The sequence below is a fragment of the Cynoglossus semilaevis genome, chromosome 18 (genome assembly GCF_000523025.1).
Source record: "Cynoglossus semilaevis isolate Cse_v1.0 chromosome 18, Cse_v1.0, whole genome shotgun sequence".
Taxonomy (NCBI): Eukaryota; Metazoa; Chordata; class Actinopteri; order Pleuronectiformes; family Cynoglossidae; genus Cynoglossus; species Cynoglossus semilaevis.
In genome coordinates, this window is record NC_024324.1 from 2130258 (window position 1) to 2155741 (window position 25484).

General features: G+C 43.0%; 2 protein-coding genes and 1 long non-coding RNA gene across 18 annotated transcripts in view; 2 read left to right on the forward strand and 1 right to left on the reverse strand.

The window, feature by feature from the left end:
* pleca (plectin a) overlaps positions 1 to 15035 on the forward strand; it is a 99156-nt gene extending 84121 nt beyond the window's left edge. For 14 of the 15 annotated variants that reach the window (XM_025065181.1, XM_025065180.1, XM_025065183.1 and 11 more), the window contains 10 exons: positions 25 to 203; positions 297 to 435; positions 896 to 1252; positions 1337 to 1420; positions 1527 to 1631; positions 1810 to 1908; positions 2056 to 2715; positions 4171 to 6858; positions 7045 to 13885; positions 14216 to 15035. In XM_025065181.1, coding sequence (XP_024920949.1) covers positions 25 to 203; positions 297 to 435; positions 896 to 1252; positions 1337 to 1420; positions 1527 to 1631; positions 1810 to 1908; positions 2056 to 2715; positions 4171 to 6858; positions 7045 to 13227 — 10494 coding nt within the window. In that variant the 3' untranslated portion in view covers positions 13228 to 13885; positions 14216 to 15035. Of the gene's footprint in view, positions 1 to 24; positions 204 to 296; positions 436 to 895; positions 1253 to 1336; positions 1421 to 1526; positions 1632 to 1809; positions 1909 to 2055; positions 2716 to 3510; positions 6859 to 7044; positions 13886 to 14215 lie in introns of all 15 variants that reach the window. The other variant, XM_008331101.3, reaches the window with a different exon arrangement.
* LOC103393979 (uncharacterized) overlaps positions 7522 to 25484 on the reverse strand; it is a 45536-nt gene continuing 27573 nt past the window's right edge. For both annotated transcript variants that reach the window (XR_003052676.1, XR_003052675.1), the window contains exons 9-10: positions 15265 to 15358; positions 7522 to 7656 (exon numbers count right to left, since the gene is read on the reverse strand). This is a non-coding gene — a long non-coding RNA (uncharacterized LOC103393979). The remainder of the gene's footprint in view (positions 7657 to 15264; positions 15359 to 25484) is intronic.
* The window catches only part of eppk1 (epiplakin 1), a 13021-nt gene continuing 9649 nt past the window's right edge, over positions 22113 to 25484 (forward strand). The window contains exon 1 of the mRNA XM_025065196.1: positions 22113 to 22211. The gene's annotated coding sequence lies outside the window, so the exon portion shown is untranslated. The remainder of the gene's footprint in view (positions 22212 to 25484) is intronic.

Genomic DNA, 25484 nt, shown 5'->3' on the forward strand with positions numbered 1-25484 from the left:
CCCCCCTGACTTGTGTGGTTGCAGAAAGTGCAGTCAGAGTTGGAGGGTCTGAAGAGAGACCTCACCTGTGTCAGTGAGAAGACGGAGGAGGTCCTGATGTCCCCCCAACAGTCCAGCTCTGCCCCACTGCTGCGCTCAGAACTGGACCTGACTCTGAAGAAGATGGAGCAGGTCTACGGCCTCTCCTCCGTCTACCTGGACAAGTGAGAGACCATGAGTTCATTCATCTGATCACACATCTGTTCTGTTCTGTTCTGTTCTGTGAGTCTCACCCAATAAAAACCTTGGACTTCCAGGCTGAAGACCGTGGACGTGGTCATCAGGAACACGGCGGACGCAGAGGAGACGCTGAAGAACTACGAGGCTCGGCTGCGTGACGTCAGCAAAGTTCCATCTGAGCAGAAGGAGGTGGAGAAACACCGCAGTCAGATGAAGGTACTGCTACAAGACTTCATGATATTAGGTCTAACTTTAACAAAAATCTGCAAAATGAACAAATACTTGGATGTTGAAGAAATAAACAATAAAAGATTAATAACCTGAATCAAGAGTTGTTCTTACTGGGAATATATTTAGACCACCTGGGGGCAGTGTTATTAATCACCCAATTACAATTACGTGCAATTAATCACGTAATTGTACAAGTTATAAGAATTCACAAAATAAACATTTTAGCAACGTAGCATGTTGCAGTCTAGGAGAATATTACAGTAATACCTCTAATAAATACCCAGTAAATAGTAGTTATAATTTCACAGTAAACATGGCAGTATTTTTGGTATACATTTAACATGTATTTTTAGCTTTTCATTTGATAACTTTAATCTATTTTTTAGAATTTAGACTGGTCAAAATAAAGTTTACAGACATGTGACTCATTACTTACGTCCACCAGTCGATGCGCTCTGAGGCGGAGGCGGATCAGGTGATGTTCGACCGCCTGCAGGATGACCTCAGGAAGGCCACCACCGTCCACGACAAGATGACCAGGATCCACAGCGAGCGTGACGCCGACCTGGAGCACTACCGTCAGCTGGTCAACGGCCTCCTGGAGCGCTGGCAGGCCGTGTTTGCTCAAATAGAGCTCAGACTGCGGGAGCTGGACCTCCTGGGCCGACACATGAACTCGTACCGCGACTCCTACGAGTGGCTGATCCGCTGGCTGACGGAGGCCCGGCAGAGGCAGGAGAAGATCCAGGCCGTGCCCATCAGTGACAGCAGGGCCCTGAGGGAACAGTTGACAGACGAGAAGGTGAGAGTGATGGGAGGATGGTGCAACTCTGCTGCCATCTGGTGGTCAAGTCTAACCTATGCAACTGGTCTAATGTTTTTACAGAAACTTTTAGGAGAGATTGAGAAGAACAAGGACAAGATCGACGACTGTCACAAAAATGCCAAAGCTTACATTGATTCAGTCAAGGTTTGAAATAAATAAATACATTACTGACTTTACTACAAGTACTGCTGTCTGATCTTTTTTCTAAAAAAAAAAACAAATAAATAAATAATTACCTTTTTTTATGAAGGACTACGAGTTCCAGATTCTGACGTACAAAGCTCTTCAGGATCCAATAGCATCTCCTCTGAAGAAGCCAAAAATGGAGTGTGCATCTGATGACATCATCCAGGAGGTAGGTTCCACCAGTACCACTGACAGCTCTTCATAAAGAGGCTTTCCTCCTGTGAAAAGGATGGTTAGCAGAGTCAGTTACAGCGTGTCCTCCAGACTACCAGGACTTCAGACGTGTCCTCTGTGAAGGACATGAATCATGAATAAACACTACTTCTGTGTTACTACATTTCTTACAGTATGTCAATCTGAGAACCCGCTACAGTGAACTGATGACTCTCACCAACCAGTACATCAAATTCATCATAGATGCACAGCGCCGCCTGGAGGACGATGAGGTAACATCAACCAATGCAGCAGCAGCGCACAACATTTTAAACATCACTGTATCTGTTTGATGTGTAACTTTTATGTCTTGACACATGTTGGTGTTTTCCCAGATGTGTCCTTGTCTCATTTCCTCTACGTCTGCTTTGTTAATACAGAAAGCTTCTGAAAAACTAAAGGAAGAGGAGAGGAGGAAGATGGCAGAGATACAGGCGGAGTTGGACAAACAAAAGCAGATGGCAGAAGCTCACGCTAAATCTGTGGCTAAGGCAGAACAAGAGGCTCTGGAGCTGAAGATGAAGATGAAGGAAGAAGCCAGCAAGAGACAAGACGTCGCAGCGGACGCCGAGAAACAGAAGCAGAACATTCAACAAGAGCTGCAGCACCTGAAGAGCCTCTCTGACCAGGAGATCAAGTCCAAAAACCAGCAGCTGGAAGACGCGCTGGTGAGCCGCAGGAAGATAGAGGAAGAAATTCACATCATCAGGATTCAGCTGGAGAAAACGACGGCACATAAAGCAAAGTCCGAGGCAGAACTGCAGGAGCTCAGAGACAGAGCTGCTGAGGCCGAGAAGCTCAGGAAAGCTGCTCAGGACGAGGCAGAGAGGCTCCGCAAGCAGGTGGCTGAGGAAACTCAGAGGAAGAAGAACGCCGAAGATGAGCTAAAGCGCAAGTCCGATGCTGAGAAAGAGGCCGCTAAGCAAAAGCAGAGAGCACTGGACGACCTGCAGAAATACAAAATGCAAGCAGAGGAGGCAGAGAGACGCATGAAACAAGCAGAGGAGGAGAAAATCCGGCAGATTAGAGTGGTGGAGGAGGTGGCTCAGAAGTCCGCAGCCTCTGCTGCCATCTGGTGGTCAAGTCTAACCTATGCAACTGGTCTAATGTTTTTACAGAAACTTTTAGGAGAGATTGAGAAGAACAAGGACAAGATCGACGACTGTCACAAAAATGCCAAAGCTTACATTGATTCAGTCAAGGTTTGAAATAAATAAATACATTACTGACTTTACTACAAGTACTGCTGTCTGATCTTTTTTCTAAAAAAAAACAAATAAATAAATAATTACCTTTTTTTATGAAGGACTACGAGTTCCAGATTCTGACGTACAAAGCTCTTCAGGATCCAATAGCATCTCCTCTGAAGAAGCCAAAAATGGAGTGTGCATCTGATGACATCATCCAGGAGGTAGGTTCCACCAGTACCACTGACAGCTCTTCATTAAAGAGGCTTTCCTCCTGTGAAAAGATGGTTAGCAGAGTCAGTTAGAGCGTGTCCTCCAGACTACCAGGACTTCAGACGTGTCCTCTGTGAAGGACATGAATCATGAATAAACACTACTTCTGTGTTACTACATTTCTTACAGTATGTCAATCTGAGAACCCGCTACAGTGAACTGATGACTCTCACCAACCAGTACATCAAATTCATCATAGATGCACAGCGCCGCCTGGAGGACGATGAGGTAACATCAACCAATGCAGCAGCAGCGCACAACATTTTAAACATCACTGTATCTGTTTGATGTGTAACTTTTATGTCTTGACACATGTTGGTGTTTTCCCAGATGTGTCCTTGTCTCATTTCCTCTACGTCTGCTTTGTTAATACAGAAAGCTTCTGAAAAACTAAAGGAAGAGGAGAGGAGGAAGATGGCAGAGATACAGGCGGAGTTGGACAAACAAAAGCAGATGGCAGAAGCTCACGCTAAATCTGTGGCTAAGGCAGAACAAGAGGCTCTGGAGCTGAAGATGAAGATGAAGGAAGAAGCCAGCAAGAGACAAGACGTCGCAGCGGACGCCGAGAAACAGAAGCAGAACATTCAACAAGAGCTGCAGCACCTGAAGAGCCTCTCTGACCAGGAGATCAAGTCCAAAAACCAGCAGCTGGAAGACGCGCTGGTGAGCCGCAGGAAGATAGAGGAAGAAATTCACATCATCAGGATTCAGCTGGAGAAAACGACGGCACATAAAGCAAAGTCCGAGGCAGAACTGCAGGAGCTCAGAGACAGAGCTGCTGAGGCCGAGAAGCTCAGGAAAGCTGCTCAGGACGAGGCAGAGAGGCTCCGCAAGCAGGTGGCTGAGGAAACTCAGAGGAAGAAGAACGCCGAAGATGAGCTAAAGCGCAAGTCCGATGCTGAGAAAGAGGCCGCTAAGCAAAAGCAGAGAGCACTGGACGACCTGCAGAAATACAAAATGCAAGCAGAGGAGGCAGAGAGACGCATGAAACAAGCAGAGGAGGAGAAAATCCGGCAGATTAGAGTGGTGGAGGAGGTGGCTCAGAAGTCCGCAGCCACACAGCTGCAAACCAAAGCTATGTCATTCAGCGAACAGACAACAAAACTGGAGGAGTCGCTGAAGAAAGAACAAGGGAACGTCCTGAAGTTGCAAGAGGAGGCTGACAAACTGAAGAAGCAGCAGAAGGAAGCCAACACAGCCAGAGAGGAGGCGGAGCAGGAGCTTGAAATATGGAGGCAGAAAGCTAACGAGGCGCTCAGACTGAGGCTTCAGGCGGAGGAGGAAGCACAGAAGAAGAGCCACGCTCAGGAGGAGGCCGAGAAGCAGAAGCTGGAGGCAGAACGAGACGCCAAGAAAAGAGGGAAAGCTGAAGAAGCTGCTCTGAAACAGAAGGAGAACGCAGAGAAAGAGTTGGACAAACAGAGGAAGTTTGCAGAGCAGATTGCTCAGCAAAAACTCTCTGCTGAACAGGAGTGCATTCGCCTCAAAGCTGACTTTGAGCATGCAGAACAACAGCGTGGCCTTCTGGACAATGAGCTCCAGCGTCTGAAAAATGAGGTGAACTCCACTGAGAAGCAGAGGAAGCAGCTGGAGGACGAGTTGAATAAAGTGAGAAGTGAAATGGATTCTCTTCTGCAGATGAAGATTAACGCAGAAAAGGCTTCAATGGTGAACACCGAAAAGAGCAAGCAGCTCCTGGAGTCTGAAGCTCTGAAGATGAAACAGCTGGCTGACGAAGCTGCCAGAATGAGATCGGTTGCAGAAGAAGCGAAGAAGCAGAGGCAGATCGCCGAAGAAGAAGCGGCGCGACAAAGATCAGAGGCTGAGAAAATACTCAAAGAAAAACTGGCCGCCATCAACGAGGCAACGCGGCTGAAGACGGAGGCGGAGATGGCACTGAAGGCTAAAGAGGCGGAAAATGAGAGGCTGAAAAGACAAGCTGAGGAGGAGGCCTACCAGAGGAAGCTGCTGGAGGACCAGGCTGCTCAGCACAAACAGGACATTGAGGAAAAGATCACACAGCTGCAGACCTCCTCTGACTCTGAGCTTGGGAGACAGAAAAACATAGTGGAGGAGACTTTGAAGCAGAAGAAGGTGGTTGAGGAGGAAATTCACATCATCAAGATCAACTTCCACAAGGCGTCCAAAGAGAAGGCAGACTTGGAGTCAGAGTTGAAGAAACTGAAGGGAATCGCAGATGAAACACAGAAGAGCAAACTCAAAGCTGAGGAAGAGGCGGAGAAACTCAAAAAGCTGGCTGCAGAGGAGGAGAGGAGGAGGAAGGAGGCAGAGGAGAAGGTGAAACGGATCACCGCAGCAGAGGAGGAAGCAGCGAGACAGTGTAAAGCTGCTCAGGAGGAGGTTGAACGTCTGAAAAAGAAAGCAGAAGATGCCAACAAACAGAAAGAAAAGGCCGAGAAGGAGGCAGAGAAGCAGGTGGTTCTAGCCAAGGAGGCGGCGCAGAAGTGCACGGCTGCTGAACAGAAGGCTCAAGATGTCCTCAGCAAGAACAAAGAAGATGTCCTGGCTCAGGAAAAACTGAGGGACGAGTTTGAAAATGCCAAAAAACTCGCACAAGAAGCCGAGAAAGCCAAAGAGAAGGCAGAGAAAGAGGCCGCCCTGCTACGTCAGAAGGCAGAGGAGGCAGAGAAACAGAAAAAAGCAGCTGAGAACGAAGCCGCCAAACAGGCAAAGGCTCAGAACGACACAGAGAAACAGAGGAAAGAAGCAGAGGAGGAGGCCGCCAGGAGAGCAGCGGCTGAGGCCGCCGCTCTGAAGCAAAAGCAACAAGCTGACGCAGAAATGAGCAAGCACAAAAAAGAAGCAGAACAAGCCCTCCAACAGAAATCACAGGTGGAGAAGGAACTAACTGTTGTCAAACTGCAGCTGGACGAGACGGACAAGCAAAAAGTACTGCTGGACCAAGAGCTTCAGAGAGTCAAAGGTGAAGTGAATGACGCCTTCAAACAAAAGTCTCAGGTGGAGGTGGAGCTGGCCAGGGTAAGGATCCAAATGGAGGAGCTGGTGAAACTGAAGCTGAAGATTGAAGAGGAAAACCGCCGCCTCATGCAGAAGGACAAGGACAGCACACAGAAGCTGCTCGCAGAGGAAGCCGAGAAGATGAAGAGTTTGGCTGAAGAAGCTGGCAGATTGAGCGTGGAGGCCGAGGAAACGGCCAGACAGAGGCAGATCGCTGAGTCTAACTTGGCTGAACAGAGAGCGCTCGCAGAGAAAATACTCAAGGAGAAAATGCAGGCCATCCAGGAAGCCACCAAACTAAAGGCCGAAGCAGAGAAGCTTCAGAAGCAGAAGGACCAGGCACAGGAAACGGCCAAAAGACTACAGGAAGACAAGCAGCAAATCCAGCAACGTCTGGATAAGGAGACGGAGGGATTCCAAAAATCACTGGAGGCTGAGAGAAAGAGACAACTGGAGGCTTCAGCCGAGGCAGAGAAACTGAAGCTGAGGGTGAAGGAGCTCAGCCTCGCTCAGACCAAAGCTGAAGACGAGGCCAAGAAGTTCAAGAAACAGGCCGACGAGGTAAAGGCTCAGCTTCAGAGGACAGAAAAGCACACCACAGAAATTGTTGTGCAGAAGTTGGAGACGCAGAGGCTGCAGAGCACCAGAGAGGCCGACGACCTGAAGAGCGCCATTGCTGATCTAGAAGAGGAGAGAAAGAAGCTGAAGAAAGAGGCAGAGGAGCTCCAGAGGAAATCTAAAGAGGTATTTACATTAGAATTCCTCAAATTTATATTATTTCAGTTATTATTTAAGAAGTTTTTTTGTTAAAGATGTTTGGATCTACTATATTTGTGCTATAGATAAATCCAGAATGGCTGTTCGTTAGCATAGCATAAGATGTCAAAATGTAAAGTTTTACTAACAAATGATGTCTTTTCTTCCAATCAGATGGCAAATGCCCAACAAGAGCAAATTGAGCAACAAAAGGCGGAGCTCCAGCAGTCTTTCCTCACCGAAAAAGGACTACTGCTCAAAAGGGAAAAGGAAGTTGAGGGGGAGAAAAAGAGATTCGAGAAGCAGCTGGAGGATGAGATGAAAAAGGCAAAGGCCCTGAAAGACGAACAGGAACGTCAGCGGAAGTTGATGGAGGAGGAGAGGAAGAAGCTCCAGGCCATAATGGACGAAGCAGTGAGGAAACAAAAGGAGGCCGAGGAGGAGATGAAGAATAAGCAGAGAGAAATGGACGTGCTCGACAAGAAAAGACTGGAGCAGGAGAAACAGTTGGCAGAAGAAAACAAGAAGCTGAGAGAGCAACTGCAGACGTTTGAAATTTCATCAAAAACTGTATCACAGACAAAGGAAAGCCAAACTGTCTCAGTGGAGAAACTGGTGGCTGTGACAACAGTGGGGACATCAAAGGGGGTTCTCAATGGTTCTACTGAGGTAGATGGGGTGAAGAAAGAAGGGGACTCACCTTTGTCGTTTGAAGGAATCAGGGAAAAGGTTCCAGCTGAGAGGCTCCACGACATCGGCGTCCTCAACAAGAAGGATCTGGACAAGCTGAAAAAAGGAAAAGTAACAGTGCATGAGCTTGGAAAAACAGATAAAATTAAAGCATGTCTCAAAGGTCAGGGCAGCATTGGTGGTCTCTTGACTCCTTCTAAAGAGAAAATAAGTGTCTATCAGGCCATGACAGAGAACAAGATTACTCCAAGCGCAGCTACGATGCTTCTTGAAGCTCAGGCTGCTTCTGGTTTTATTGTAGATCCAGTAAAAAATAAATTCCTGTCTGTGGATGAGGCTGTTAAAGACAAGGTGATTGGACCTGAGCTCCACGACAGGTTGCTGTCAGCAGAGAGAGCAGCCACTGGCTTCAAAGACCCCTACACTGGAGCCAAAATCTCTCTCTTTGAGGCCATGAACAAGGGTTTAATTGAGAAGGAGCAGGCAACCAAATTCCTAGATGTCCAGCTTGCAACAGGGGGCATCATCGACCCCGTCAACAGCCACAGAGTACCACTGCAGACTGCCTACTCCCAAGGTCAATTTGATGCAGACATGAACAAAAAACTTACAGATCCCAGTGACGACTGCAAATTATTCATTGATCCTAGTACTCACGAGCAACTGACCTACAAACAGCTGCTGGACAAATGCACCAAAGATCCCGACACAGGCCTGCTGATACTGCCTGTCACTGAAAAAGCTGCTCAGAGTGAAAAGTACACAGATGGAGAGGCCAGGGATGTGTTGAGTAAGTCTAAACTGGACGTGCCTTTTGGAAAATTCAAGGGAAAAACCATCACCATTTGGGAAGTCATCAATTCAGAATACTTCAATGAGGAGCAGAGGCGAGAGCTGATCCGTCAGTACAAGACAGGCAAGATCACTATAGAGAAGATCATTAAAATTGTCATCACTGTAGTGGAAGACAAGGAGAAAAACAATGAAACTACTTTCAATGGTTTGAGAGCGACAGTCACTGCCAGTGAACTGTTAGAAACCAAGGTCATCAACAAGGACTTGTTTAATAAATTGAGTAACGGTAAAATAACGGCTAAAGAGATCTCTGAGATGGAGCCAGTCAAGAAGGCACTACAGGGAACGCCAAGCATAGCTGGGATACTCGATGAACCAACAAAGGAGAAAATGCCTTTCTATCAAGCCATGAAGAAAGAGTTTCTGTCGCCTGAGACTGCACTGAACTTTCTCGAAGCTCAGGCAGCAACTGGATTTGTAATCGATCCAATCAAAAATGAGAGAGTCCCTGTTGACGAGGCCGTCAAATCAGGTCTGGTCGGCCCAGAAATACACGAACGGCTTCTGTCTGCAGAGAAGGCAGTCAGTGGTTACCACGACCCATATACAGGAAAGAAGGTATCACTGTTTGAGGCACTGAAGTTAGGCCTCATTAAAAAAGACCACGGTGTTCGTTTGCTTGAGGCACAGCTTTCAACTGGAGGAATTGTTGACCCCGTTAAAAGCTACCGCATCCCTCACGAAGTTGCCTGCAAACGTGGATACTTTGATGACAAAATGTCAAAAACCCTGAACAAAAGCACTGATGAAACTAAAGTATTTTATGACCCCAACTCACAAGAGGACGTGACCTATGCTCAGCTCATGAACAAATGTATCATAGATAAAGAAACAGGACTTCCTTTACTCCCACTCACAAAGAAGGCTACGAAGCCAAAGGAGGAAAAACAGATCACAGAGGCAAAGACAAAAGAGGCTTTGGATCAGACAACAATGGAGCTGGACTGTGGGCCCTTCAAAGGAAGAAAGGTGACGATCTGGGAGATCATAAACTCTGAGTACATTACAGAGGAGCAGAGAATCGAACTGATTCGCCAGTACAGAATGGGTTATGTGACAATTGAAAAGTTGATAACAATCGTAGTAACAATGGTTGATGAGTGGGAAGACAAAGCAGGGCGAGCCATCTGCTTTGAAGGTCTCAGAGCTCCAGTGCCCCCTAGCTCGCTGCTTGATTCAAACATCATTGACAAGGCTACATTTGATGAACTCCAAGAAGGTAAGAAGACACCAAAAGAAGTCAGTAAAACAGATCAGGTCAAGAAGTACTTACAGGGCACGGATCGCATTGACGGCATCACTATGGAAGATTCCAATGAGAATCTGAGCATTTATCAGGCTATGAAAAGAAACATTTTACAATACAACACTGGTCTGGCACTGCTGGAGGCACAAGCAGCAACTGGTTTCATAACTGATCCAGTCAAAGATAAAAAATGTTCCGTAGATGATGCTGTCAAGGAAGGCATAGTCGGCCCGGAGCTTCACGAGAAACTTCTCTCAGCTGAAAAAGCAATCACAGGATACAGAGATCCATATACAGGCAACAAAATATCTCTATTCCAAGCCATGAAAAAAGAGCTGGTGCTAAGGGAGCATGCTATTCCTCTCCTGGAGGCACAATTAGCCACAGGGGGCATCATAGATCCAGCTAGCAGCCATCGGGTTCCAACTGATGTAGCCATTCAACGTGGTTATTTTAGCAAACAAATGGCCAAGTCTTTTAAAGAACCTTCAGGTGACATTAAAGGATTCACCAATCCCAACACCAATGAAAGCGCCACCTACGGCCAACTGCTGGAGAAATGTACAAGAGACCCTCACTCTGGTCTGTGCTATCTCCCAATGTTTACAGTTGAAGTCCCTGAACCTGCTGAGAAATCATTCCAGTGCACAGAGGAACAAGCACAAACAGAGCTGGCCAACACTCAGATTGAGATCCCACACAAGAGCTTTGCAGGAAAGAGTTTGACCGTTTGGGAAGTCATGAACTCAAACATGCTTCCAGAAAAGGAGAGACAGCGTCTCATGGAACAGTACAGATTGGGGCAAATCACAAAGGAGAGGATGCTAATTATCATTATCGAAATCATAGAACAAAGAGAGATAATCAGAGCAGATCAGGGCATGTCCTGTGATGTCATCAGAAGAAGAGTCACTATTGAGGAGCTGTACAGTGCCCGAATAATCGACCTGCAGACGTACAACCTCCTGAAACAAGAGAAAATGACAATTCGTGAAGTCATGGAAATGGAAACAGTGAAGCAGTTCCTCTTTGGTACCGGGTCCATTGCTGGAATCATGTCTGACAGTCCACCAAAGATCAGCATTTACCAGGCAATGAAGAGCGGCAAGATTAAACCTGAAGTAGGTTTAACTCTCCTGGAGGCTCAGGCTGCAACAGGTTTCATGATTGACCCAGTCAAAGATGAGCTGCTAACAGTGGATGAAGCTGTGCGGAAAGGACTGGTGGGACCAGAACTGCATGACAAACTTCTCTCTGCTGAAAGAGCAGTTACAGGCTACAAGGATCCATACACCGGAAAGGTCATTTCTCTCTTCCAGGCAATGAAGAAAGACTTAGTTCCTGAGGCCTATGCCCTAAGGCTTTTGGAGGCTCAGAACGCCACTGGTGGATATATGGATCCGGAATATTACTTCCGCTTACCTATAGATGTTGCTATGCAGCGAGGATACATCAACAAAGAGACTCATGAAAGATTATCTGAGCCTACAGGAGATGTTAGAGAGTACACTGATCCGACCACTGATGATAAACAGTTCTACGCTCAGCTTCTGAAAAGATGCCGAGCCGATAAGGCAAGTGGTTTGAAACTGCTGTCGTTGGCAGACAGACGACTTCTCTTTAAAGGTCTCCGGAAGCAAATCACTGTGGAGGAGCTGCTCCGTTCACAAATCATCAATCAGAAGACGTACAATGAGCTCACTGATGGTACCTTATCAGTGGAGGAAGTCAGCAGAGATGTAAAGAAGTACCTGGAGGGATCCAGCTGCATTGCTGGCGTCTATGTTGAGTCTAGCAAAGATCGTTTGTCTATTTATCAGGCAATGAAGAAGAACATGATAAGACCAGGAACCGCTTTTGAACTCCTTGAAGCTCAAGCCGCCACAGGATATGTGATCGATCCCATCAAGAACCTTAAACTTAATGTCACAGAAGCTGTAAAAATGGGGATTGTCGGTACAGAGTTTAAAGATAAACTTGTCTCAGCTGAAAGAGCAGTCACGGGGTACAAGGACCCGTATTCTGGCAAGGTAATCTCACTTTTTCAGGCCATGAAAAAGGGGCTCATCCTGAAAGATCACGGTATTCGTCTGCTGGAGGCTCAGATCGCCACTGGTGGAATCATCGATCCACAAGAGAGCCATCGTTTGCCCGTGGAAACGGCGTATGAGCGCGGTCTATTTGATGAGGAAATGAATGAAATCCTAACTGACCCATCAGATGACACAAAAGGCTTTTTTGATCCCAACACTGAGGAGAATCTCACTTATCTGCAGCTGATGGAGCGCTGCATGACAGACCCAGAGACCGGTCTGGCTCTCCTGCCATTGAAAGAGAAGAAACGTGAGCGGAAAACATCGTCCAAGTCTTCAGTTCGTAAACGTAGGGTTGTCATTGTTGATCCAGAGTCCGGCAAAGAAATGTCCGTGTATGAAGCGTATCAGAAAGGCCTCATTGACCACCAGACCTATCTAGAACTTTCAGAACAAGAGTGTGAGTGGGAAGAAATCACAATCACCTCATCTGATGGAGTTGTGAAGTCCATGATTATCGACAGGCGGTCAGGACGCCAATACGATATTGATGATGCAATCTCAAAGGGTCTGATTGACAGGTCGGCATTGGATCAGTACAGATCAGGAACCCTGTCCATCACAGAGTTTGCCGACATGCTGTCTGGAAACATGAGTGGTAGCAGATCACGCTCCTCCTCTTTTGGCTCCTCCTCCTCCTACTCCATGAGTCCAGCACCTTCCATACAAACACCAGCAACTACATGGAATGATCCAACAGAGGAAACAGGCCCCATCGCTGGGATCTTAGACACAGACACTCTGGAAAAGGTGTCGGTCACTGAGGCCATCCACAGAAACCTTGTGGACAATATCACCGGCCAGAGGTTGCTGGAAGCCCAGGCCTGCACCGGAGGTATCATTGACCCAAATACTGGAGAGAAATTCTCTGTTGTAGATGCCATGAACAAAGGGCTTGTGGATAAAATCATGGTGGACCGCATCAGTCTAGCCCAGAAGGCCTACAATGGATTTGAAGACCCCAGAACAAAATCTAAAATGTCGGCAGGCCAAGCTCTGAAGAAAGGCTGGCTTTACTATGAGGCTGGACAACGGTTCCTGGAGGTCCAGTACCTCACAGGTGGTTTGATTGAACCAGATGCTACAAACAGAGTGGCGATAGACGAGGCCGTGAAGAAAGGCACATTGGATGCACGCACTGCGCAGAAGTTACGAGATGTTAGTGCTTACTCCAAATACCTCACATGTCCTAAAACCAAACTCAAGATCTCTTACAAGGATGCAATGGAAAGGAGCATGACAGAGGAAGGGACCGGTCTGAGGCTTCTGGAAGCATCATCTCAGTCGAGCAAAGGCCTCTACAGTCCCTATAGCATCAGTGGGTCAGGCTCAGCCTCTGGGTCACGTTCTGGTTCTAGAACAGGCTCTAGGTCTGGCTCCAGAAGAGGAAGTTTTGATGCTACAGCATCAAGTTTCACCACAACATTCTCCTCCACTTCATACGGTTCTCCAAGCTACAGTCGCCGATACTGATCCTGACACTTCAGTCTAAGGATGCCCACCAGAGTCTGTGGAAAACACACTCATTTATTCTGCTCTGCATGTGGTAGTTATAATGCTTTGAATTAATTTCATTCAAGTTATATATTTTTTTATATTTAATGTTTTAACCATTTTTATCAGCCTCAGACGTTTTCATAAACACCTGAGAGTATATACTAGTGGATTATCATTTCTATTTTCTCACTATCAGTGTACATGTTTCTTGTTCTTTTACACACGATAAAAAACAATTCAAATCAGGTGTATAATTAATTACATTTTTCCTACACATATAACATATTTGGGATAAAGAAAGTTAGGGTCCACTCTGCAGAGCAGAATAAGGAAGTCTGTGTCCCAAAGATGAATTACACCAAGAATATCTGCTTTAAAAAAAGCCAAGCTTCAAGATCTTTTCTCTCTCCTGGACTGCACTGCCTCATATAACCTCATATATCGCAGTATCTGAGCTTTCAAGCCATTCACTACAGTCTGTCGCAAAAATGTACAACCAATAGTTAACTCCAAAAAAAGCAAGAACCCAGGTGTGAACATGTAGCCCCTCTGATGACCACTCCTCCAGCTCTGGACTGAAAACTCAGCCTCCAGACAAATGTGCAAGTCTCTGCCTTGTTGGACACTAAAACAGGTGCGTAACATACAGAGTTAAGACCATGTCAAAGCATCAACCTTCTATTGTTACAGTACTGCAGCACAGACATTTGACTCATAATTACAGAAAGGCAAAACATGGAAGTTCAACAAACAATAGCACACACTGCTAAAAAGAGTTCGATATAGAGAGCACTGACCATGGTAATTAAATTGGCCCTGAAAAATTCATTTAAAAATATCTAGTAAATATCTAACATTTTCAAGTACTGTTGGTAAAGGTCATGCTTTTAACTTTCCTCTCTAACCCTTTTAATTTTTTAAAATTCTAAAAACTAATCAATCGTTTTTGTTATTAATCCCTTAGGTTCATGGATCATCATCTCATCTTCTCCTTCCCTCAGAAGTCTTCCAGAGACCTATAACACTGGTTTACTACAGACAGTGACAGGAACTGATCTGACGTTCTGTAAAGTTCTGAACCAAGTGGACCATCGTTACACTTGCATTAACCTTAAACTGAAATCAATGCTTTGTAAGTGCCTGCGGAACACTGTCGAACACTTTATCAGGTTGTTGAATACCAATGAGTCGGAGCAGTGTTTTCACTGTCGGTCGGATTTATGCATGACTGAAGGAGCGACGCTACTCATATAACTGTACCTTAACTGTTATTATCAGGTATAAACACTTTAATCTCTAACACTTTTGTTTCAGAGTGTAGTCACACAGGGCTATAGTATCTTCATTTCCTTCTGTCTCAACACCTCATATATGTACTGTATATTTAGGCCGTGTCTTGAAAAGCCATGATTTGTCATTTCTTCGGAGAAAGATCTTAAAGCTTTGCCACCAAACCCAGTATTTTGTATTACTTTCCACCACACGTACACATCCGTTACATACAGTTATTTTCGATTTGAATTGTAAAACTACAGTATATCTGAATGTTTATTTTCCTACTATGCTTTGCATGATTTACTAACACTAAAAAAAAGGTGCAGAGCTGAAATAGTTGTATTCATTTAAAGAGCTTATTTTTGTTTTGTTTTTAAAGGTTTGAAGGATGTATTTTAATGAGGGTTGTCAAGCCTTGTTTAAAAATGGTGTATTTATAATAAAATGGTGACAAGGACAATTTTACTGGAACACCTGACGCTGTGTAAATAAAGATTGAAATGATTTCCGCTCTGTCGGCTCTGGTTTTGTTTTTTGAGAGTTTGGACGATTTAAGCCAATGTTTCCAAAACTCTTTAGCTCTGTTAGCTAGCTGTTTATCACAAACCCCTGTAGGTGGTAATGGGCTGGTGGCCTAACACAGGACAGCACTGACCATTAAAATACACCACTCTGAAATATTCTCCTGCAGTTTTGTTAAACTATCATTCCTGACAAACAAAGAAATGTATAACTTACCTTATCATCTTATCATCTGGAAGTTGATTCGCTGAGACACCTGTGGTTCCTGTTTCCACCTGCAGACCTTTTCACTCTGGAACAGCTCCATCATCTGCAAAAGAAAATAAAAAAATAAATGGATTAAATCTCTACGCTGTGCCTCCAATAATACAGAACATAATCTATTTAAATTAGCTGTAAAGTTCAGTTTGTTTGGCTCCTAAATGCAAACACTGGCCCTAGCACGATCTGTCCAGCAGGGGGAGAAAACAGCTTCACACTGTATTCACACTGAACTCAAGGTTTGCCAGTTTCTGAAAGAATAAGTAAATATGAGAATTGATAACCAGGTGGGGGGTAGTCAGTAAGGGGGGGTGTGTAGTTTGGTAGGTAGTCAGTCAACATATATGCACACCCTAGAGGTTAAGATGTGTAACTGCAGATCTAAATGTTCTGACACAGGAGTCACACCTGTCAGCACAAACCAAACACTGGAGAACTGCTGTGTAAACCGTGTGTCAGAGGAACAAATCTGTCCATGATGGACCAGTGGGACACGCCCCCGCCTACTGCCCCACTGCCCCACAGTTACTCTGAGCAGCTTTGTTGTTTCTAGAGTTCAAAACCGGAGTGAAAAGAAAACAGGAGGACAAAGAACCCAGGGGTTTCCTGGGTGGAGTGAATTCTTACTGACAAACTAAAACAACATGACGACAACTGAGGAGCTTCTACAAACATGAGAGGACTGAGGATTTGTCAAGACTCCAGGTGCAACACTTTAGCACTTATCCTCAGACCGTGTAATGTGATGAAATACTTTGATGAAAGAGAACAAATCATGACTCAGTGCCAATACCCAGAGTTCAAGTCAGTTAAAGACATTTGGTGAAAAAAAAATTCAACTGACGTCATTCTTTTGGCTTCTACACTAAATTTAAAGGGAGAAAAAAAAAACAGCACAAAGAGTAGTTGTTGAGAACGGACCTCCACTGACATCAGTGCATTTAGACTTGGTACTCTATGAGTTCTCTATTTCTGTCTTTATATTTTCCTAGCGTAGGGAACAACAGCAGCTGCTTTGTCTCCAACAGCAGCACTTGACCTCATGCTCAGTTCTGCTAAACTAACTTTCTATCTCCACACCTTCTTCCATCTAATCCAACAACTAGAACAGGACATACTGAGGAGAGGTTGGTATTAAAGATGGGTCGTAAAATTAACGATTAGCTGCAACAAATGTAACACACTCGTATCTGTCGTGTCGACATCCACACCAGAACAGATTTACAGTCACTACCATTAACTTCACACACGCTGCGGCGGCGTGGAACTGTTCGGACATGTGTGAAGCTCAATAAGCAAACAGTTCCGTGCCAACACAGTTGGCCTGCAGGAGAACGGGTGGGGCTCTGGTTCTAGTGAAATAATCCAAGGTGTGTCTGAGATAACATGCTGAGATAAAACCAGGATGACATACCTCTGTAAATAAGAGAACGCTGCACGGATTAAAGAGATAAACCCATTTTCACAGCTCTGTGCTAAATGGGTTTTTATAGAAGGTCATCAGAGTTCCCTCATTGCTTGTTGTCATTCGTCTGTCACCAAATACATTCCAAGGATTCACAGCAGGAAGTGTAATATGTATCTGGCTGTGGCCTAGACTGTGGCCTTTACATGCATGTCTGATACTCAGTCATGTCAAAAGGAACTGAAAAGTCATTGAACGTTGTCGTTGTCGTTAATCTTCTTGCATTTCTTGTCTCAAATTTCAGTGTAAAAAATGTGGAAATTGCCCCCACATTTAACCTTGCAGCTTCAAAATAATCTGACACATGGATTAAGTTGAACAACAATGTGGACAAACAGCTTTGAGCCCAGACAGGAAAAATCTACTGCAAAGACAAACAGAAGTGAACAGTCAAACATTTGTGTCAAAAAAAAATTTAAAAGTCCCAAAGTCAGATAAAAATAGGGGTCAAATATAACACTGATTAATAAAATTAATCAAAGTAAAAGTTGTATGTTTTGACAAGAGAGGAGAGACAAAAACTGAAACCATGAAACAGAAGCCTCCAGTTAGGCCAAGAGCTAGCTATGAAACAGCCAAAAATTGATAGAAAAAATAAATAAAATATAGCAATGTTGGCAACAAAAAAAGAACCAATAAAACAGCAACAACCTGCAGATAACCAAAGCAAACAAACCACGTCCTGTAACTCCTAAAACTAGGCACAAATGACAACATTTATAGCATTTTGCTAAAAGTTAATTTAAACTCGATGTTAGCATAGATAAAGAAAAAAAAAATAACTTGAAAGTTACTTTAGTTATATTATATGTAAAATGTTACTGCCAGAACTGATAACTTGAAAGTTACTTTAGTTATATTGTATGTAAAATGTTACTGCCAGAAAACTGTGAGGTAGTTAATGAAATATAACTAACTTTCACACAGCCAAAAAAAACAAACAAAAAAAAAGTCAGCAAAATTCACAGGGTTTTTTTTCCATGTAATTCTATGCTTCAAACAGATCATCTTTATCACGCGAGGAGAACAGGTCTTGTTTTATCCTGTCAAACCTTTGACGTCTGTGAGGTCAAATCTAATTAGACAGAATAATGTAATCAGAACATCTTTAGAAATCAGATTTTGCAGAGTTGATTGGTTTTCTATTAGTTCCAACTCATTAGTCTGGGCGGGTTCCATACGAGGAATTTACTTTGGGACCAAACTGAGAGAAGAAACCAGGCACATTCCTGAATTCTGGCTCCAACAGCTCCGTTTCAAGGAAGTGCAGGGGGAACTTGAATAAACTCTGGACTAGAAATACACACAATCATAACTACTACATCCAAAGTCAGGATCACCTACTGCACTGGTGGAACCAACTACAGCAAACTGAACACATCGGACTCTGGCGAACATCCGTGCAGAGTGCGGGCGTGGCGGGCGTTCCGAACATGACAGTAAAACTTTCCAAGTCAGAGAGTTTCCCTGCCAAATTCCGTCCCACCACCTGTTGACAGAGTGATTGCTCACTTTCACAACTGTCATGTATGACTGCACAGTCTGATGACATCAGTGAGGACGGTCATCTGAGCCAAACATCTTTGTACCTTCTCCTTAATTCACATCAGTTTGACATGACAGGCGACCGGACTGGTTTGGTTTCTAGAAGATGTTTGGCTCCTCGTCCAGAGACTTCTTCAGGCAGGTCAAGGTGTGAAGTGAAGAAGCCTCACTGACGAGACGTGAAACATCTACTACAGATACCATCTACTACTGGTGACCTTCCACTTCACTGCTTCCGTCAACTGAGTCATGTCTAGTGTAGTATTTAGTCTAGCAGGAAGTTCTACTCCGTTGTGGGTCAATGTAGAGCAAAAATAAATGAAATCATTGTCAGAGATAACCTGCTTTTTCCTCAACGTTATTTACATGGAAAAATTATAGTTTTTCCTCAACGTTATTTACATGGAAAAACGATCGTGTACAGTGTTTTGACTACTGTACAGAAGAGCTTTGAAGGGTTAACTGCTTGGTAAACAATCTGGTTGCATTTGTTATACTAAACAAAAGATTATCACACAGATTATCAAGCTAGTTCTGTTTTTAAACTCAAAACTAAATGTTTTTAGACAAACGGTTCACTGACAGGAAACGTCTGTGAAGGTAGTGTATGGATCTCATCATGTGACTGACATACGGCCTAATTTGAACCTTGAATAAAAAGTGACTCTTAAAGAGTGAAAGTTAAATTCAACTGATTTAAAATATCGCACTTTAAATCAGTTGAACTAACTTTCAACCAGGAGTTCCCTGTCCTCAGGAATTCTTTGGCGCAAACAAAACATTTTCATTGTTTTTAATCACACAGGATTGGCTCCTGCCTGTTTAAACAGCACAGACACAGAGCTAAGAGTGTTCAAGTCTACATGGTCAACAACATCTGACAAAATTCTGGTAAAATAAGGAAGATCAGAAAAACATCCACTCCTACTGAATGACTAAATACACGATAACCCTCTGTCAGAGGAAGGAAACAAGACGGGCTGGAAGGGAAATCAACCGTCAGCTGATTTCAGCAGCTACTTTGCTATGACTGGAGGAGACGCGGTGGCGTTGGAAGTGTACGGCTCCATCACCAACCTCAGGTTTGATTACCGTCCTGCCCCCACACCCGCAGTAAAATGCCCCTCTAGCAAATCCCGTCGCAGAAGTAGAAGTCTGGGGTGTTTTTATTCAAAAATAACTCCACTTTCATTAAGAAGGGCCGTGGTTTGGTGTCCACTGCACAACCGTGTGGTCCGAGTCCATCACAGCACACACGGACATTTAGTGACTGTTATTTACATTTCTAAATACGTAAAGTTTATAATTAATTAAAAAAATTTAGTGACTGTTATTTACATTTCTAAAAGTTTATAATTAATTAAAAAAAATTATAAATAATTATAAATAATTATAATTATAATTATAATTATAAATAACAACAATAACCGTCAGATGTATTATCTGAGGGTGCGGTTCTGCAGAATCACGCTTCACTAGAATCTGACAAATCTTTTGTTTTGAGGATTATTTAAATACTTAATACTCTAAACAATTTTTCCACTGAACTCCTTGGCAATGTGTTCAAGCGTCAGGTTCTAGTGAAGTACGAATCTGTTTGACCGCACCCTCAGGTAATAAAACTGACAGTTATTGTTGTACTAACAATGATCTGCGGTGTGGGCACGTTTTGATCAAACTTCCTACTTTATGGAGTCACTAATGAATATAATCATTCACCACAATGGTTATCCAAAAAAAACAGCACCATAATTAACCAAGGGAATGCCCCGAGGAAAAAAACACTTAAAAATAGAGTTAGACTGAAAAGAATATATTCTCATTAGCATTAGCGTCAGTGAGGCCTGTCCTGTTTCCCTGACACTGTTTGAAATTAGTTTGGAAAGATCAAATTCAAAAGTACAGAAACAGGATAGAAGGTTAATGTGAAGGGATTCAGCAGAGGGCAGTAAAGGCACAGCTTTGATCTACAAGGTGAGGTTTTAACAATTAAAACATGAGTACGACACCTGACACTGGTTGGTCTGCATGTGAGGTTAGATAAACAGAGTTTATCGAGTTGGTTGGCGTTGAGCCATCAGTGGTGCGTGACGAAATGGTTCAAGTCTGAACTCATTAGTCCATAAATGTCAGTGATCTAACGACCTGGTTGTGAAACTTACATTTAATCTACACTCAGTTTTCAGCCCAGGCAAGTTTAAATTTTTTTTTAATTTTAATTCCGAGATATAGACTTTTTTCTACCTTAAAGCATTGTTGGACTAGGCTTTTAAAAATGTTTTTCTAGGACCAGATTTTTCAGTCACAGTACTGTGCTTGACTAATATATATTTATTTATAAACATATATGTGTGTATATAATGTATTATGTACAGTGATGTACAGCTGTGTTGTAACACATTCCTACCTATTGTTTGTGATTTTCAACTGAAAATGCACAGAATAGTTGAAATGGTTGACAATTATGTTGAACAACAACATTTGTTGTTCAGAAACATGAAACTGTACGAACTCTGACACCTTCAAAGGGGCAGTTAATCCCTGGGGTGTTGTATTCAGGCAGGTTAGTTAAATACTTGAGATTGTACACCAGTAAATAAATACAACACCGTGTCTGGCACAGGTCAAGAGTTCCTTTAGGCAACTGGACATGACATTTTCTCAAGAATTCTTAACCTTATACAACACTGTGTAAAATCCACTTCAACTTTTCACATTCAAAACTGCTCTCTGACCTCCCGACCTGCCCACGACTCAAGAAACTGAACAAACAATCCAGTGATGTCACACTGAGATGTGACTAATGTCTTTGCATCTGGTTTTTGCAACAAATAACAGCTGCTGTCTGTGACTAACTCACTCTACGTTTTTTTTTTAATTAATATTTTTAAGCACAAGCAGGAATCTGCCCCCCCGCCCCGTCCGTCCCGTCCCCCACCTCTACCCACACACACTCACCACTCTGGTCCTTAACAAGCATCCTGTTATTCTCTGTTGACAACCTGCCAAACCTGATGAGACTCCTACACATGAACCAGGACAATTAAACAGATACTGGTTTTCATGGAACTGGTTTGATCTAAACAGATCTGTCATCTTTTTTTAGTTTCAGAATGTGGATTTACGACAGTCTTCAGCACAAGACTCTGCCTTTGAAAAATGCAAATTCAATGTCTGACACCCCCAGGCCTAAAACGCTTTCTAAAGTATCAGTTATTTAACATAGTCTCAACAGCAGAGCAGAAATTCTGCCGAACAACCAAAACTGACATCTCTTTAAATAATGTTATCTAAATGTCATCTTATCAGTAAAAACAATAGAGATATTGACTTACTTTTTATCAGTCTGAGTGAATGCTGAATAGTTAGAGGACGATTATTGACGCCAGTGCAGAACAGGTTAACAGTGGGAACAACCCACCTATTCATCCAAATCCATCAGCTCAGAAAAAAGCACAACTAAAATCGATGCCGACGAGGTGTAAAAAGTAAACCTGTCCTGACACTGGAGCACTTAGTGTGGATTTCTTTTTCAACAAATCACTATCTTTTAATGACCACAAAAAAATCGTTAAAACCTCTAAAATACAATTTACACAGTGGTTGTTTTATTGAACAAACCGCTTTGAATCTTTGGTGGTTTACTGTGTTATGTATGTAAGACAATGAACACTCTCCGAGGAAGTGGACAGGAATGTGTGGCTGCCAGAGATCAGGGCGAGAATCTATTCCGCACCGGCAGTGAGCGGAAAGAAGGGGGAGGAAGAGGTCGTTCCTCAGAAGGGGAGGGGCCTAACAGCTGGATCTACTGTATATCTGCAGATCAGCAGACGTGCTGGAGGGACTCACTGCAGCTGAGTGGAACACCTGACTGACATTCTGTGGAACTCGGGTAAGAATTACATTTTTTTTTTATGTTTAAGAAGCTGTCTTTGTTGAGTCTTAAAAGTTTCAAAATAGTTCTTAACATACACGCGCTCTTACTGTGAAAAGGCAGCAGAAATCAGGTCACTCTGAGACTTAAGCTTCTGTGTCCAGTCTGCACGGAGACCCTGCCTGAGCAGCCAACACCCTTCTGATATAAAGCAAACATTCCTCGCCGATTACCTTTGACCAGTGAGAGTACAATAAGTCGGCCGTATGTCACAGTGCAGGAATTTCACAAGACAGACGGTCCCACTTTTTCCACATGTCACCAGTGTCAGTCACAGAAAGTGTTGTGTAAACTCGTGGCATGTCAGCCGTCTGATTGAATCATTCCTGTTTTGGTGTGTGACTAAGCTACAGTGAGTGAGAACAAGCAGTGATTAAACTGACAATGATGTGGGATCATCTCTACACCACAGTAATTAGCGCCACCGTCTTATCTGCTGTTTGCTGAACCAGATCATTTTTCATAAACTCCTCTAAAACTCAGACAGTTTCTTGGCCAAGTTGAAGCCAGACTAGAAGTTATTCAGACCTCAGGTACGCCCTCGTACTTCTTTAGAGAGATCGCTCAGATATTCTGGAGTGTAGTTCTATGAAGTACAGGCTGTTACTGTTTTCATCAGTTAGAAATTGTGCAACAGTTGCTCAATTATATTCACTTTTATAGTTGCCGCTGTTTCAATAGATTTTCAATATCAAAGTGATTCAACACCTCCACTGGAAGATATAAAAAAGCAAAGAAGATAAGATAAGGTGAATGATTTTCAGTAAGGCTGGTCAGTGGATACAAGAGGTTTCAGTAAGCAGCTTGAAAATTAGACATTATAATATATTTTTTCTATTATAAAGTGCTCAGAATGTCATCACAAATATAATGCAACATGCACAACTGAAACTAACACAATTGTCAAATGGGTTCTAAGGATTTAAAACAACTCTCAAGATGCACCCTAAAGACACAATATGTGTGTGTGTGTGTAACATTACTAACCTCACCCTAACACTCACTGCAGGTGAACCAAATATTGTTTGGTCGCGGCCCATTTACAGAATAGGCGTCTTGTGAAAAACAATCCTAAGGCAAATTGGAAACTGAAATTGTTGTGGTCGACCACCATCAAACGAACACAGTGGAAATAGTTAACGGTACAATTTTAGTCACAAACCTGTTTCTCACAGTGGCGTCTTGTAATGAACAAGTTTACGATGTGAACTACTGGGTTATTTTAAACAATTAAGGAGCCAGAAAGATATCGTCTGTGTTTGAACAATCGTTTTTTTTCTTTCTACAAATCATTACTGATTAACCACAAAAATCCACACCTCGACCCAGCAGACTTACACACCTCTGACTTCAGTCTACCTTCTCTGCCCTGGAGCGGCAGCGTTGTCATTAAATGATACTGTGTCACAACACTGAGTAAAAAGCATCAGAAAGAAGTCACAGTTCTTTTGTGTTTTTGCTTAATTCTACTTCAAATACAAGTAGAAAGCTTGTGGGGGGGGACAAAAAGAAAGTGTTTAGCAAAGTGAGAGCTGGTGTGTTATCAGGGTATATGACTTCACCTGAGCCATAAGTTGTGAAATTATATTATTAACTATGGGAAATGTTCTCTGTGGTGCTCACTGCCTCTCCTCCCACAATATTGACTTTGCTGCCAGTCCAACAAGAGATAATGACACGTATCAAAATACTGACTGAATTTTAACACCCACTTAGAAAAAAAAAAAAATCATGACACATTGGTAATTTTATCTTGGAATTGAGTCACTAGTAATTTTACACCCTTATAAAGAAGTGTAAGAGTCTGCGCGTCCTCCTGGAATCTGGGTTTGGACTCTCCCTTGACATGAAGTGCCAACTATTGAGTTTGGTGGAAAAATAATTAAGGAAATGATTATTAAAGACATTATAATATAATACAAATGCCACTAGTTAAAACAATGCAAGACAGAAGAGTTCAAAGCTAAAAAAGACTTAGCAGGAATATCTAAATCCAGCTGGTACTGTGTTATTCTGGTTCATCACATGATTAAAGTTTAAGTTCATTTGTATTTTAAGTAACAACAAACATTTATATCTTAAGCCACAATCTCCTTTAGGACATAGTGAAAATTTAAATATTTGTCTTTGTACTTAAAGTTTATTTGAAAGTACTAAAGACAAACAGAAACTAATAAAGAAAGTTCCCAACTGGCATGTGAGGACGGGGAGCTTTTGCGTGTCTTATCTCTGCTACGCTGAGCCAAATGAAACAGTGACCTGAATGTGAAATTGAATGTTCAACATCTATAAAATAAATCAAACATTGACACAGAGGTGGCAACACCACGCCGCTCGCTGAACAGCTGCTGGCAGAGGTACCGAAGCTACTCGTGACCTAAGATGGATTGATGGACATATTCCAATTCAGAAGTGGAATATATTGGGCCGTATCAACTGCAGCAGCCAATTCTTAACTCAGTAAAAGAATATCTCACTTAACAAGTAGCCATAAATAAATAAACAACTGTGGGAAAATATGAAAAAGAAAATAGAATTTATAACCATTTATACTAGAAACAAACTTTTAGCTACACTCTGCTTTGAGTTATAAAATAAAAGGAAAACGTTGGTGGACAGAGTTATTTGAAAGTTATCTTTACAAAGAGACGGTGTTTTCACTGCTGCAGATACTGCTACAAGGTTTGACTTTAAGCAAAGCTGCAAAAACTGCAACATAATGAGAGTACGTCTGAGAACAGGGGGAAATATTTGGTCTGCAGGCTAACATAATGAGAGTACGTCTGAGAACAGAGGGAAATGTTTGGTTTGATTGAAGCCTCACTTTGAACATCACATTCCAGGCACATTGCTATTGTCTGTAAAAATAATGTTTGATTTCCTACCAAAACCACAGGTGCAACTTCCAGTCAAACCTTAAAACCCCACCTGTATATGTTGTTAAGGTCCTCGATGCTAGAATTACTTCCATATGACGGTGTACTGATACAGTGGCATAGAGTGAAAGACCAGTACACACCCTTGGGTTCCGTGGAATTATAATTAATGGCAGGAGAACAGCATTATTAACTGCATGTTTCTCACAGTGCAATGTTTCACTTAGATCTAGTAGCTAATTAATAGTGTATTCTGTTAAATAGTAGAGATGACAAGTGAGGGAGAGAATACAATCTTGTCCTTGTGCCTAGTGCTTCCTCTCCTGATGATTAAAAAGCAGAGAGCAGGTTTGTG